Source organism: Apodemus sylvaticus, chromosome 5 (assembly GCF_947179515.1).
Source record: "Apodemus sylvaticus chromosome 5, mApoSyl1.1, whole genome shotgun sequence".
NCBI classification, from domain to species: domain Eukaryota; kingdom Metazoa; phylum Chordata; class Mammalia; order Rodentia; family Muridae; genus Apodemus; species Apodemus sylvaticus.
Window position 1 is genome coordinate 44,054,916 of NC_067476.1, and position 15,760 is coordinate 44,070,675.

At 40.1% G+C, this 15,760-nt stretch overlaps 1 protein-coding gene across 2 annotated transcripts in view; it reads right to left on the reverse strand.

Moving 5' to 3' along the window:
• Positions 1-481: 481 nt before the first annotated feature.
• The window catches only part of Fign (fidgetin, microtubule severing factor), a 124,805-nt gene continuing 109,526 nt past the window's right edge, over positions 482-15,760 (reverse strand). For both annotated transcript variants that reach the window (XM_052182580.1, XM_052182579.1), the window contains one exon: positions 482-7,569. In XM_052182580.1, the coding sequence (XP_052038540.1) occupies positions 5,315-7,561 (2,247 nt within the window). In that variant the 5' untranslated portion in view covers positions 7,562-7,569 and the 3' untranslated portion in view covers positions 482-5,314. The remainder of the gene's footprint in view (positions 7,570-15,760) is intronic.

The following is a 15,760-nucleotide window of genomic DNA, read 5'->3' on the forward strand; positions in this document are numbered from 1 at the left end:
TTAAAGTCCCTTTAAGCAGTCTTGAGTTGTGGGTCCAATTAAAAGTCCATCAGGATCCCAAGTCCTCACACATTATCCACCCTGCCACACTTTGCTAATGCGCCTTACCATTTAGGTTGCTAATACTGTTCAGTGTAAAGACAGTCTTTCTGAGGTAGACTGTTCTAGTTCAAGGACTAGTCTTTTTCTTACGAAATGCATGACATTCAAAAAAAGACAACAAATAAATACTACATGTACAATATGTAGCAATGAGGTAGAAATGGTTATAAAGAACAATGTCTGAATAATCAGATGAAAAAAGAAAAACAAACAAAAAAATGAATATTCTCTAGCAACTGTATCTAATCCACAAGGAAAAATCACTCACACACAGATCACTCACACACAGGGGGTAGGGAGGGAAGGTAGGGAAAAAAGAGAAAGGGAGGGATGGATGGAGAGAGAGAGAAAGAGAAAGAGAGAGAGAGAGAGAGAGAGAGAGAGAGAGAGAGAGAGAGAGAGAGAGAGAGAATATGCCTATACCTAGGGAAAGAATAAGCCTAGAAATAAACTTTTGCTTTTTTTCCTTTTGTTTCATAAGACAAAAAGAAGAAATGAATGTGCTCCCAACCTTGGTACACTACAAAACCATTTTATAAATATTTAACATTCTATAGGACTGATTCATATCTTCTCACACCACTCTGTGGCAAGGCTGACCCAGGCTGCCCACATTCTACATATCACTGAGACAGGGAGGTGAGATGTCCCTGCTTTCAGTCTAATTGTCTTTGACAATTGCAGTGCCTAGTGCTACACCCCTTGTGTTGTATTTAAAAACAGGGGGAAAGAGAAGAGACTTGTTCATTAAAGATGCAGTATCCCTGGTTCACACAAACGCATCTGGCAGGTTCAAAATCGAATGTCAACCAAAGGTCTTAGCGGACTGTGAGCTTTAGTTCATGGGTTGGTTAGTCACAAGTATAGCTGGTTGTGAATTCTGAAATCCTAACAGCTTTGTGTTTGCTAATGTGTTTCATTAAATCGGCAGATAATTCAAAACTGAAGGTTTTACTTTCCTTAAGGAAACAAAAGTCATATTGAAACAGAATCTTGAAGTAGTCATGTGTATTTTGGCACATAGGAAAAAAAGAAAGAAACTAGTTGCCTCTAGATAATGCAAAATATGGGTTCATTTTTAAGTTCAAATAGGTGGTGGTTGAAACAGCACACTCATACATACACACACATACACACATACACTAATTATACTTATATTTATATTTATATATATTAGAACTTTAGTGACCTCAATAGTTCAAAAACTACATGCCTTTCACTCTGTAATATGGACTTAATAATCAGGATTCCCAATTCTTGCTAAGAAACACGAGAGTTGGCATACAGACATACCTTTCTGCTTGAGGTTGGATATATTTTCAGAGAGACTCTAAATGCCTCTAAAACATCTTTTTCAACTCAGAAATATATTTAAATTTACAATGACCTATTGCAAGAATTAATTTGGATTTTTTGGAAGTATACATTTCAAAACTGCATAGCCAAGTGCTCTGCAGTCCATGTAAATTGACCTTGCATTTAGTATAGCCTCTGGATAGCTTTTATCACTTGTCCAGATGGTGTTTGGCCTATGTATTTTAGTGGAATGGTTTATTTTCTCCTTGATAGGTTTCAAATGCACAAGAAAACATTATACCCGTCTATCTGCATTTGAGTAGAATACTGACTAATAGATAAACATTCTGTGTGAAAGTAAATAGCCTTAAAGTATACTGCCTTCACATTCCATTGACCAGCTCAGTCAGCAAAGTTCTCCACATTGTCCCTAATGTTCTAAATATTTTGGAGAGAAACAAGCCAGCAGCATAGAGTATTTTCACTTGTGTCCCATATAAACCCACAATGAGCTACCTCTTGAATTTCTATGGATCCTTTTCCTGAAGTAGTTTGCCCCCCCCTCCTTTTCATCCCAGTTGGAAATGTTATTACAGTTGTGAAGAAGGAATTAAGGGTTGTAAAGGAGGCTGGTTGGAGCTTCTCCCTCATTAGGAAAGGATTGACTGGTTCACTATCTTACACTCATTAGGAGGCTCCTCCAAATTCCCAGCAACAAAAGAGAGGGCAAAAGTTACCTATTTGTTCTAGGGCTGAATAGCCATGGTCACTTCTGGAGATCTGGAACTTGTTCTCCCCCATGCTCTCAAATGAATGGTCAGAAAAGACGTCCTGATTATGATAGGCCATGGGAGTTTCCACACTGCTGTCACATGGAGTTAAAAACCTTGCTAGAGAGTGGGTTATTTCATGTTTTCGCCTTGCCCAGTTTGCTAACAGAATTTCAAGCTTCTGCTAAATGCAAGGATCTCAGACCACTCATATCTCAAACTAATCTTTAAGTCATCCATATCTCAAACTAATTTAAAGCCATTTAAAGCTATCAGCCAACGTGTATGACTTCAGTTTATTGTCATCAGTACTGTGAGGACAAAGCACAATCGTCATCTCATATATTTGGCATTAAGTCCCGCAAACCACACACCAAACAATGTGGGTTAATAATGGGTTCTCAAAAGTTGACTAAAGAGGATTGGGTTTGTCAAAACTTGCCAGCTGTTTTTACTTTTCACTTGATTAGTGAGCAAAGCATATTGGTGGAAATGACGTATGACCTCTACATAGAGAAGATGGGTCAGTACTGTGCAGAGGGTAAACTTGTGAATGAGATCAATATGGGCCCACAAGTTAGTGGATATTAGAATCTCCTTACCAGGGGTAGTGCACAGGGTACAACCAGAATACGACTACAGCATTTATTTACTTGTGAAAAGCAGAGGAAATATTTAATTAGTATTATCATTTGTGTATCCTTAACGAAAGGCACAGCTTTTAAAATATGGAATATATTTTAGAACAGTGTTAGTTGATAGATGTTCACAGTACATTAAATTCTAGATCATTTGCTCAGTTTTAGCAACGTGAAAAGTAAGAGATTACTCATCAGATATGGTAAAATTTTCAAAATGCCACGAGATACATTTTCTCATTCAATTTCTCTGTGTTAAGTGTTTCAGAGAATTAATTTGCAGATGAGCTCAGAAAAAATAAAGAAGTGAAAAAAATAACAGAAAGACCTTTCACGGGGCTGCCATTGCATTTATTTAAAATTGCCTTAAAAATGTACATCACTTATTGAATACACAAAATGCCAGTGCTTTGCAACAATTACCGCATCTCTAGCATGTCTAAATTTAAACAAAACAAAATTCAAAAGAAGGAAAGAAAGAAAAAAGAAAGAAAGGAAGGAAGGAAGGAAGGAAGGAAGGAAGGAAGGAAGGAAGGAAGGAAGAAAGGATGGAAGAAAGGAAAAAGGAGAAAAGAAAAGGAGGAAAAAACAGGAAAATACATTCAAAATGCTAGGCTGCTCTGATTGTGCACAGGCAGTGGCTGTCCTGCACTGTGACAGTGAGAGACATCAGGGAGCTTCAGCCAGCTGTCAATGACAACCTGCACATACTGCATTACAGAAGACAAAGAACAACTTGGTGGAGGCAGGAGCAGAGGTGCGGAGTGAGAAAGAAATGGCACAGATGCCACGTGGTAGTCTTCAGAGGTGAAAGAATGCATAAAGACTGGCGTGACAGGGAAGCAGACAAAGGATGGAAGAAAACACAACAGGACACGGAAGTCCCCACATTTGGCAAGCTCTTTTGTGGTATGCACGTCCACGTCTAATTTCTCACTTGACTTTCCAAAAGAAATGTAAGGAAACTGAGGTAGAAAAGAATGTAGGAGTTCTACAGCTGGGGGGTGGGGGGTGGGGGGTTGGGGTGGAGGGTTCAGGATGAGAAGGGAAAGTGCACTCTGAAGAGCAAAGTCAAGATGAGGCATGGGGGAGGGCGCACGTGAGGCTTCTCTGCGGATACACATGGTTGGTTGCTTACGTTTTTTAAGTTTGCAAGTATGATTTGGTCCTCTCCTCTGCTTTTTTTTTTGTTTGTTTTTTGTTTTTTGTTTTTTTGTTTTTTTTTTTTGTTTTTGTGAAACAGCTCTGCAAGCCTAGAAACTCTGAGTGAATAGAGTAGATGCTTTCCCTAGTAGTTTAAGAGAGAGCTTCCAAAACATCACCACCACCACCTCCACCACCACTACTACCACCTCCACCTCCACCACCTCCATTACAGCAGTAGAAGGCAGTTATAGTTTGTAGGTTCTGTCACTTTCAGGGTCTTAAACAGGTCTGCAGCTGACTGCTCTAAACACCAACACAAACTGAAGACATAGCTTGTCCATTAACCAGTGTAACATCTATGAACATTTCCACTTAATCACCAAGGAGGGCAATGAATGCATTAAGAACTCTTCCGTAATTGTTCTGCTCTGGTTAATAATTCCCCATAATTAGTAAGAGAACGTTTAAAAAAAATCCTTCCACTTCTACTTTTAAACTGTAAATATTCAGTTGTATCACACTTCAGTACTTTTTCTTTACTTTTGTGGATTACATTCAAAATAATTTTCCTTGCTATTCTCCAATTGGTTGAGGTAAACATACATTTTTAATATAAAGTAACATCGAAGCCTACCCTATTACTCTCAGCAGTACATAGTGCTTTTAACACATTCCTTTGAGGTACTGTACAAATCACAATCACTTTCCTGAGTTTTTGCAGACAAGAACATTAAAAGAAATGAACTGCAGAAATTAAGGTCCAGATTACCGTTACCCTGTTTTACCTGTTCTTAGCTAACACTGCAGAACAGACAGGATTGAGGAATACTGTTGCTCTTAAAATGGCAGAAAAAAAATCTCGTTTTTCTGTTGTAACACAACCGTTCATCTCTTTAGTCCGATAGTGTTTGAAGTTAAAGCTCTTTATATTAGCACATGCCACCAATGTAATTGTGAGGCAAACAAACAAACAAACAAACAAAAAATAAAGCACCACTCCAGGCACTTGACAGCAACTAAATCTCAAGAACAGCAGAATGGAATCAACACACGAGGTCCACGTCCTTCTGAAATCAACACACTTGCACCTTGCTTCTCGGCGAGTGTCGTGTAGCTTGAACCGATCTGAGCATCCACATGTATATATGCTTTCTGTCATCTGGGGCTTCCAAATCAGAGGCTCTCATCTGATGCCTGCTTCCTCCACAGCTACCCTGACTCTAAAGATGCAACATAATCGTTGTCTTCCCCAGTACCCTTAGCAATTGAAACACTACTGGAAAGGGGATCTATTCCCTATGTAGCAGGTTTTATGTGTGTGCCAACATTCATTACATTTCTTTTTTTTTTTTAAAGATGTTATCACTGACTGCAACCAAACATTTTGTTCCATTCCACATACATATCAAGCTCTTTTTGAGATATGCTAGGCTGAATCTTGCAGAAAGCATTTTCAAAGTCTTGATATGTAACGGGCCTTAACTGGCTGGGCAGAATGGCTGAAAGGTCTGTCGCTGGCATAGCATGGAGAGGCCCCACGGCTGCTTCCTGACACAAATGAGCCACGTCTAGTCCAGAAAAGCCTTCTGTGCGCTGGACAAGCAGTGCAAACTCCTTGTCATTGAGACAGTAATTGTGCTGTGTGAGCAGCTGTACTATTATCTGGTGCCTCGCTGTGCTGTCAGGAAGTGGGATTAAAAGTCTTTTCATGAAGTACCTCCGAAGAGATTCATCTATTTCTTCTGGTTTACTGGTGGCACAAATGACTACGATTTGGTCCTCAGCCGAAGTTAGTACAGTGTCCAGTTGCATCAGAAATTCCGTTCTCATCCGACTCACTGGACTGTGTTCCTCGTTCACTTGAGAGGAGAGAAGCACGTCGATGTCACTAACAAAAATCACCGAGGGCTGGCGACACCTGGCCACAAGAAAAGACGCGTGGATAATTTTCTCTGCTTCTCCTAACCACTTTGCAACTAGTCCGGAACCGGCAATTTTGAAAAACGTGGCCCCCAGCTGACTAGCTATGCATCTGCCCAATAGTGTTTTGCCTGTACCCCGAGGTCCAAAGAGAAGGATGCTCCTAGGTAAGGCCGTCAGCCCACTGAATGCATCTGACCTCAACACTGGCCACAAAACTTCCTCCTTAATAACTGCCTTCACCAGGTCAAGACCGGCTATGTCGCTCCAGTCCACAGGAGGTCCTTGGGTGATGATCTCATTGGTGACCAGGTCGATGAGGTGCGTGTCAGTGTTCTTCAGTTGCTCGTCCACAGAGTGGTTGGATGAGGTAGCTGCACGGAGTCCCGGACCTTGTATTGGATGAGAGAGGAGCTGCCGATGGTCATCCCCGTGCTCACTCATGACTGGCGACGTGTACTTCCCAAAGGATTCACTGGATCTTGATCCCAATGAATTTTTAGTAGTACTATAGGAAGGAGGGGTCAGAGCCCTACTGGACTGGCTGCTGAATTTCCTTTGCTGCTCAGAGGGCATCAGCTGCTTCGTTGGCTTAAATGCTAAGGATGATGTTTCAGCATTTCTGTCAAAGCCATTTCCCCGATTCGAGTTTGAAATGCTGTTGTCGGGCATTCGGTACATAGGACTCTGTGTCGATCTCTGTTGGCCGTAGCTGTAATTTCCGTAACTGGAGTCCATGTCTCCTTGCCCTGCCATATAGAAAGCTTTCCTTTTGAGAGAACTTGCCGAACTGTTGGTCAGAGCAGAGGGTGCGATGGGTGTCAAACCATGACCTTGGTAGGTGTAGCCAGGAACAGTAGTGGGGGGCAGAGGAGTTGGAGCAGGAATTCCTGAAGGCAGGTATGCTGAAGGAGGAGGGGGTGCTCCACCAGGGCTGTACCCAGACCCCACGGCAGTCTGAGGAGGGTAGCTAGCAGAGGGATAGCTGTAACTGGAGAGATTGGAGGTCCCGTTGTAGCCTGGGACCAGGGCTGGTGGAGGAGGCGGAGGCGGTGGTGGCTGCAGGAGCCCAGAGCTATGCAACGGGGATGGATGAGGCGAAGGAAGTGCAGGTGTGGGCTGGCTGCTGTAGGTAGAATGCAAATACGATCCGTTGTATCCTGGAGCATATTCCTGAGATGGGAGCCCCGCATGAAGACTAGGTACTGTGTGGCTTCCACAGGTACTACTTGAGTAACTTGGTTCTGTCAGGTTGCTGGCCACCCCAGGGGAGCTCCCTATACTTGCCGAGACATCAACTGGAGGGAGGGCTGAACTGACACCAGCTTTGCTGGCGGTGATGACATCCGGGACACAGTTCATAGGATAAACGGCTTCGGAATTCAAGGAAGGCTGCCAGGGTTCGCTATCATTTTTTCGGCCGTTCACTAGTCCTGATGGTGTGTCTGAATAATTGCTGAGTACAGGTCGGTCTACGGGACCTTCCAAAATGCCAGAATACTTCTCTGCATATTTTTTCAGAAGGTTGGATGCAGTCAGAGCGGATATGTCATCATTCGCCCAGGCATACTGGTAGGTGCGCTGCAAATGACCTCTATAGGCTTCGACTTTATGGGCAGGAGACCGCGTGGTTGAGGTGATGTCAAAGTGCTGTTCTGGCCACTGGGCATGCTCCGGCGTCCACTGCATCTTCAAGCCTAAGAATTTGAGGAGAGAGATAGTAAATTCACTTAGATATTCATCAGAACACTTACAGCTCCCCCACCCTATCACTACATCTGCTATTTATTATCCTAAGGATCTTCCCAGGTTGTTATACATATTGTGATCTCTATAGTCTGAATTCTTCAAAACGGGGAGACATTAAACCCTGTAAAAAAAGATAAATCCAATGTAAAATAAAACTCTAGAAAACAAAATTTAAAAAAAAAGATAAAGGAGCCTTATTGCTTTCATAAACCCATAAAGTTGCTTATTTAACATGAATACCACACACACACACACACACACACACACACACACACACACACACACTTTAATATCCAGCATGCATGCAGTACTGTTAACATGTATGCCACCTAGTTATTCTGGCTCTTCCCATCAGTTTCTGTTTTATATTTTAGCAATATAAAAATGAGACACAGCTGACAGATCGCATCTAGGATACCTCTCTTATTTGGTACTGAACACCTAGTTAGCACAGTATAATGCTCCCTGCACAGAACAATATGACACAGACATAGCAGGTCATTCCATAATCCAACTCTCATCTAAAGTGGTCCACGACAGTTTCAAATCTGCTTCGTGGAGTGCAGCAAAGCAATCTCCCAGGCAGCGCTCCACCGCTTTCATCGCACAAAGCCTACAACTCGGTATGAATTACAACTGGCTCCTTTCTGCCTCTCAGTTCTGTTGTTGTGTCTGGATAAAATAAAAAATAAAAAACAAGCATTGCTTGTCTGCCGGGCCGGACTTCTTGTCTTGTTCTCTCTCCTCTGATAATCCTCCTCCCCTTATAGACTGCGATACGAAGGGAGGAGGGAAGAACATATATAGGAGCAAAAGAGAAGGCGATGGAGAGACCTGAGAATCTGGATTCTAACCCCTTACATTTCTATAGTGAGCCCTCTGTGGCAGAAAGTGGATGAGTACAACTCATCCGTGAGGTCACAGGATTAAACCTATCATCTGCTAGATTGCTAACTGAAGCCACAGACTCTGTAGTAACTCTGAAATGAGTATTTTCTTACTTAAGAGAAAACACTCAGTTACTAGAATCAGACAGTAGTTTTAAATAGTTTTTGAAAGACCTTGGAAATTACCTGCTTCACATATCACGAAAGTAGTGCCTCAAGCGACTTATTTAAGATGTACTGTTGAGGCTTTCATATAGTTAGCTAGTTACGAGGGAGGACTAGAACCCCATTCTCCTACTTTTCAGGGCTTGCTCACTTGGAACAGCCACTTCCTATTCTGCTATGCTGTATTAAGATGCCCTCCTTAATCTCTTTTGCATTACCCAAAGTGAATTTCCCAAACCATCGTGTGCCCTCTGGCAGAGAATCCTTGATAAGAGGAAGGCCTGGTCTAAATGAGGCATCTGTGGCATCTGTTCCCTTCTGAATTCCCCAAGCAGTGTTGACAGCTCCCATCCTTTCTGCTCTCCTCCCCCAACCACTTCAGCTCCTCATTGCCTGACTCTGGCTTTTGACATGGCCAGCTCTGACTCCCTGAGCTAAACTGAACAGAGCACACAGTTTGGTAACAGAATGGAGTGTTGATTCCCTTCTGACTCCGTCTTCCTTGTTTGCAAAACCACTGCACCAGACAGTGGAAGTTAATTAGCAGGAGGATGCTGTGCTAATTGTGTTAATTTACAAGGTTTTAGTCAAAGAGAATCATGCCAGGGCTGGCACTGCTGTCATGCTTCCGACTTAATGATTAAGAAATACTGAAAACAAGGTGGGAAGGATTGCAGTAATTACACAATAAATGAATAAAGCAACAGGATTCATTTGCAAATATATTTTACTGCCGTTGGACTCATTTGCATTTGGATTTTTTAAAAAGGATCCATGCAGATATTCATTTGCAAATCACCAACTCAGTGAAATTAAGTTTGAATGCTGCACAAATATAAGTTAATCAGCCTTTCTATGTGTGTTTAGTAAAAATACTAAAGATCTTAGCTCTTTTTTATATACAACATACTCCTCACTCTACTTCAAATACGTATATGTTTGTTTAAGACTATGTATACTTTAAAACAATCAAACCAATTTGAAAATTAATATCGTGAACCCTGAAGAAGCACACCTTTATCCTCCCACTCAGAGAAAGAGGAAGGGTTGGTGAGCAGGGCCCTGGGAAGAACTGAAGTGATTCCCCTAATTGTTTCCGCTTTCTCAGTCATTACTTTTTAAGAGGAGAAAAATACACCACAAAGTCGGTGACATGACTGAAACCACACTTGAAGGGAGGAAAGGATGCAATTTTAATGAAGCGGCTTTTCAGGAATCATACTTTCATTAGACTCAACTGGAAATTATTAAGGGCAAATCACCAGGAACCAATCGCAAGTAATCAGTATCTAAATTCTTCTAGTGTCAAGGGATTTACTCCAAGCCTAACAAAAAGGAGAGAATATCAATGTGACGGCAGCGTAGAACTAAAAGGCCTACACATTCATTAATCCCATGATTATTTCCAAGTAATTTCTATTAGGAATTTTTCCTCTTAAAAAATCTGAAAATATTGAGCAGTAAAAATAAGAACGCACTTACTCTGATGGGACATATTAATAGATTGATAAGGAAAGCCATGAATGCATACCTCAGAACTAACTTAGAAAACCAGGACACGGTACAGTGTATGTGTAGGCAAATGTAAACCTGTGCATGTAAGCATACATACATGCACATGCAAGAACACAGAATGAAAGGATTTGGCTTCCTTCCAGTTAGTTGAGATGATTTCTTATTGGAGTTAGTTATCAACCATGATAGAAAGAAATAACCTTTAATAAAAAGTAAGCAGTGAAGAAGAAAGGAAGGTGGGGCCTCTCTGTCTTGGTTTAAGCAGAGTTTTCTTGTAAATGAATTGCTTATAAAAATGTAAACAGGATTTTAATGTTACCATTGCTTTAAGAGATAAGACTTATGCACTTTGAACAAAGTAGATTGCCCACTTAAACTGGGTACTTCTGTGCAGTTTTAATGTAGCAAAACTAATTGAATTTTCAAACATTATATTTCCTCTGAAATTAAGCAAAGATCCTATCCATCAAAATAATTCATAGGGATAGTTATTGGATTGAATATGTTTACTGATGTAACTTAAAGTTTACCTACCAATGCATACTAAACAATACCCTTAGCAAATGTCAGAAAGGGGAGTTTAAGTTCTGTTTAAACTGAAGGAAAAGGGAGTGTTCCTTTCTTCTGGGAGAGCCCTGGAATCACCAAAGCTATTTGAAAGCAAAGGTTTATCATTAACCATAACCTAGATCCTGATATTAGTGAGATGCACAGGAGTCAGTATTGAGGACACTGGTGGGGCCCTGGGAATATAAGGAAGGAGCCTGCTCACCAGTGCTTGAATCTTAGAATTACATTACATGATAGGGGGGGAGGGCAACAAATGCATTGTTGTTGATCTTGTTTACTGGTGGTGATGAGTTGGAAAAAAAATGTGGTGCGAAATGTTCCTGGGACAAAGGTATATAGTGCCCCAGGTCACTGCCTGTAAGAGCAGAAGGCTTCTGCCATCTCACCTGGTACTAAAGCAATGAGATGAGAGTTAGAAAAGAAGAGAAGAAAAGAAAAGGAAAGGAAAGGAAAGGAAAGGAAAGGAAAGGAAAGGAAAGGAAAGGAAAGGAAAGAAAAGGAAAGAAAGAAAAGGAAAGGAAAGGGAAAGAAAGGGAAAGGAAAGCAAAAGAAAAGAAAAGGAAAGGAAAGGAAAGGAAAGGAAAGGAAAGGAAAGGAAAAGAAAGGAAAAGAAAGGAAAGGAAAGGAAAGAAAAAAAGGAAAGGAAAGGGAAAGAAAAGGCAAGGAAAGCAAAAGAAAAGAAAAGAAAAGGAAAGGAAAGGAAAGGAAAGGAAAGGAAAGGAAAGGAAAGGAAAGGAAAGGAAAAAATCTTTGATATGATTTTTTCCTTAGAACATACAATGAAAAAATAAATCCCAAGAATGATGCTGTTTCACACTTTAGACTCTTGACTTCAGAACATGATTCCCACTGTTGTTTCAGAGTATCAGGCATAGTAAAATAAAGACAAAAGTCAGAAAGTAGTCAGATGTCTTGTCCTATAACTTTAATTCTAGCATTTGGGATGTTCATGAATAAGAGGATAGCCTGGGCTACATAGGAATATCTTGTCTCACAATTTTCTTCTCCTCCCCACCCCCCCAATAAAATATAGGAAAACAGCTATAGATTTTAAAGATAATTTAAAAGTGCTAAAAAATGTCAATTATTTATTTTGTAAAAGACGAGAAATTTCTTACCGCAGCTGGCTTATCTTATGGTAAAAGACATGTACTTATGTTTAATAATAATTCACAGACTTATTGGTGATTTATCAGAAATGTTACCTACAGAGAGCAGATATCAAATCTCTGAATGTTTTGTCCTCTTGTCCTTACCACAAGATGAACTATGAAATCTAAATGTGCATCCCCTTGTTAAATACCCCAAAAGTGGGGATTCGAATGACATTTGCTATTCTTCACATCACTGACTGTTTCAGAATTTAGTGCCTAAACAGTAGCTGCTTTACAGTTTTCAATATACATTTTAATTAGTTTGGAAACCAAACAACTAAAACGTCTAAAGTTCTGTCTCAGTTTCAAGAGTTTAAAGAAAAAAATAAAAGCACAGCAAAAGTGAAGGGAATAATATTTAGAAAAGGGAGAGAATTAGAAGCATATAAAAAGTATGTCTCCTAGAATCTATTTTTAGTTCATATTGTTGGAATAATTACCAGGAAGCACTTAGTGGCTAACCTTAATACAGCTGTGGGATTCAACAGCTCTAGGTGTGGAAAGCTATGCCTGGTTGTGTTCACAGGGCCGCACCTCTACCTGCTAAGGATCTTTTATTGGTATGTTTCCTTAGACTCCTAAGGTTAAGGACACAAGGCAAACATTACAGGTGTACAGAGGGCTTGAGCTTGCGTAGCTGTACAACACTACCTGTGTGGTAACATGCCTATTACATCCTGTGGGTGACTGTACTCTGAACTTTGCATTACTTTTTTTTTTAAAAAAATACTTAAAGAATCATATTACAATATTTATCAAGACTCTTTGTACAAAGCATAGCTGCTGGAATAAACAAGAGTAAAGTAATTATAAGGGCTTAGGGCTTCTGCGGTCTGTTGTTATAGCAACTTCTTCATTCCTTACATTAGGAACGGCTGCACAAATACACAGTATGTTCAATATTTCAAGGAGAGAGAACCAAATTCACTGGCCCAAAACACAGCTTTAGCAGCAAAGAGCCTTCAGAGAGGGCCTGCAAACTTCCTGTCTCCAGACTCTGGCTCAGCTCTGTGTGATATCTCCTCATTCCCTGTCTTCAAGGCAGAGTGTTTGGTCAGATTCTGCAGCTCTCTCCCTTCATCTATGCTTCTTCAGCACCAAAGAGAGCAGCATAACCCATTTGATCTGGAAAACACCTCGCTCCATTCCTGAAGGTTTGCTGGGCTTAAAATACAATGTAAAAGATAGGAAAGGGTAGAGGAAATGCACAGGGTGTTTTATCTGGACTTGGTTCCAGTGAACACACACAAAAGGATTTTATAGTAGGAATGTTATACAGAAGTTTTCAAATTTATTTAGTACACAAGTTGATAACGTTCAGTGTCTAACACCTTAGAGCTCCATATGGAAGCTAAATCAAATTTCTGCTTTGTTTACCCTTAATAGCATTATTATAAATTTCTTAAAAATAAACTCCTGCTTTAGGAGATTAATATACGTTTAGGATGTCCTAGTCCAAACAAAATTGTCTATCTTCCAGACTGGGATTCCACTTACTCCGGGCTCATAGTTTGGAGACTATTTTGTATACCAAAGAGTTTTAGTGTGAATCCTAACTAGGATGTTGGGATAGAAAGACACTGAATAAAGTCCTGCACACAAAGATGGTTTAAGGCCAGCAAAGTGATTCAGGATCTGAAGATGCTTGTGACAAGTATGATGGCCCAAGATCAACCCTGAATCCCAAATATAGGTGGAAAGAGAGAACTGACTCTAAAAATTTTTTCTATATACATATGTATTCACACACACATTTTTTTAATCAAAGGAAATTCTAGAAGTTTGTTTAAAAAATTAAAAACTCTAGCCTTGAAAGTCAGTTATATGACACTACCTGTTCTCATCTTTGGAAGAGTTGCTTGAGCTCACTTTGCTTAACTCTGCTATAAAATGTACAGGCCAGAGCCACACCTTTTTAGTCTGTAGACAAGACTACCTACAGTAATACTATTTTTTTGTGAAAATATTTCCCAAGTATGAGACATACTAACATCACTTGGATTTTTATTTTTAAAATGCCACAGATGTTTTAAACACAAAATAATGTGACTGGGACAGGGAAAAAAAAGTAAAACTATTCCCATATATATATATAAAAAAAAGACAGCCACTGAAAATGACAATTTCCAGTGTGGATGCTGTTATAAGAAAGGTATAGAAATCCTTTCAAGGGTGCTTCAATCTAAAAGGTGTCAAAATTCAAACTGCTAGCTGGGTGCAGAGGGATTGGTGGCTTAAAACAAATGGCTAATTTTAATCTGCTGTCTCAAAATGAGATACGTTGTATTAATTATTTACTGATACTGTAATTTTCTTCTCCTTATGTCAGTTTCATACCTGAAAACTTCAAATTGCAATCATTCTGAAACACTCTCTAATCCAACTATATGTGTGTGAGGGTCCCTTTAAAAGCTACTGAAGAGCTTTCTGGCTAACTGCTGTGGATAAACCTAGTTCAGTGGCTTCACCCTCTGGCAGAAGCACAGCTTCGTGGGCATGCCAGCAAATACTTTGCAAACTTGTATTTAATTTTCTCCAGCACAGGATTTCTATACACAGCCATGTTCATAGGATTAAAGGGAAAAAAAGTATATAGAAACAAAACCAGGTTTACTTCCATAGTTCTCACTTAAGATGGGTGAAAAGATGAGACACTTCACTCTGCTCTGCCTGCTGTGTGCCAAATCTGCAAACCAGCTTCCAAGGTAGGTACCACGCCCCTTTCCTTCCTCGAGGTTTGCAAGAATCCGTCGATCAGGCAAGTTTACAGGCCAGTATGAATTCATGACCATTGAATGTAGGGCTTCCAAAGCTCTAGTTTTGTATCCAGTGAAGTAGATTTCTTAAAATAAAGCAAGCCTTTAGTTCAAAAGGTTTTGAATATTTAGTTCAAACTATTTTTTTAATGTAGTCACGTTTGAAGGAAAAAAATCCAAATGCTCCATTTTAATAAGAAAATACCCTTGTTCCACTAATCAGAGCACCAGAAACTTAACTGAGGGTGTTTGTTTCTATTCACTGTCATTGGTACAACAGTGCACGATGGTGGATAATGGCACCTTCAGAATCCTTGTCTGTGATTGTTCATTCAGTTTTCCCATGGCTTTGATTCTCAGATATTATTTCTCGGTATTTCTCTCACCCCACCTCCATCATTCTTAATATTCTCCCTTTAACATGCTATGGATTCTGACATCACAGGGCAATGCATGATTTAATAGTCAACTGCATCAGCCTTAGTCCAACATTCATGAGGTTAAGACACCCCCAAAGAGACAGATCACACCGAGGTGACAGAGCTTGTTTCACAGGTCATTATTTCAGGGTTATTAAAAGCTTGTGTTCATTACAGCCATAATAATTTGGACTAGGGTGGCACGTATCTTGTCCTTAAATTTAACTTGTAGATAACTTACGATTTGAATTAGACTCCCTTAAATGCATTAAATCCTCGCTACACAAAGAAAAACGTTCACTCATGAGAACATGCCTAAATGGAATGGTGACTATTTGCCCATCCTGGCAACCAAGGATGAACCTTAGTATGTGAGGACTAATTGGTCATTATTTTTAATATGGAACTCTGGAGGAGGAGACTTGGAGGTTCACTTCAAGTTGGCGCCAGCCTTGTCTGCACAGTGAGTTCCAGACCAGCCAGAACTATATAGCAACAGGCGATCTCAAAAGAAACAATAGATAAATCAATACGAAAAATACGAGAGAACTACAAGAGTGGAAGCAAACACTTATACAAAGAAAATTATGCTGAAGAACAGAGTGTTGATACCCCAGTCTTCACATTCATCATGCAATCAGCATATACACACCATATGGTTTAAAGCAACTCA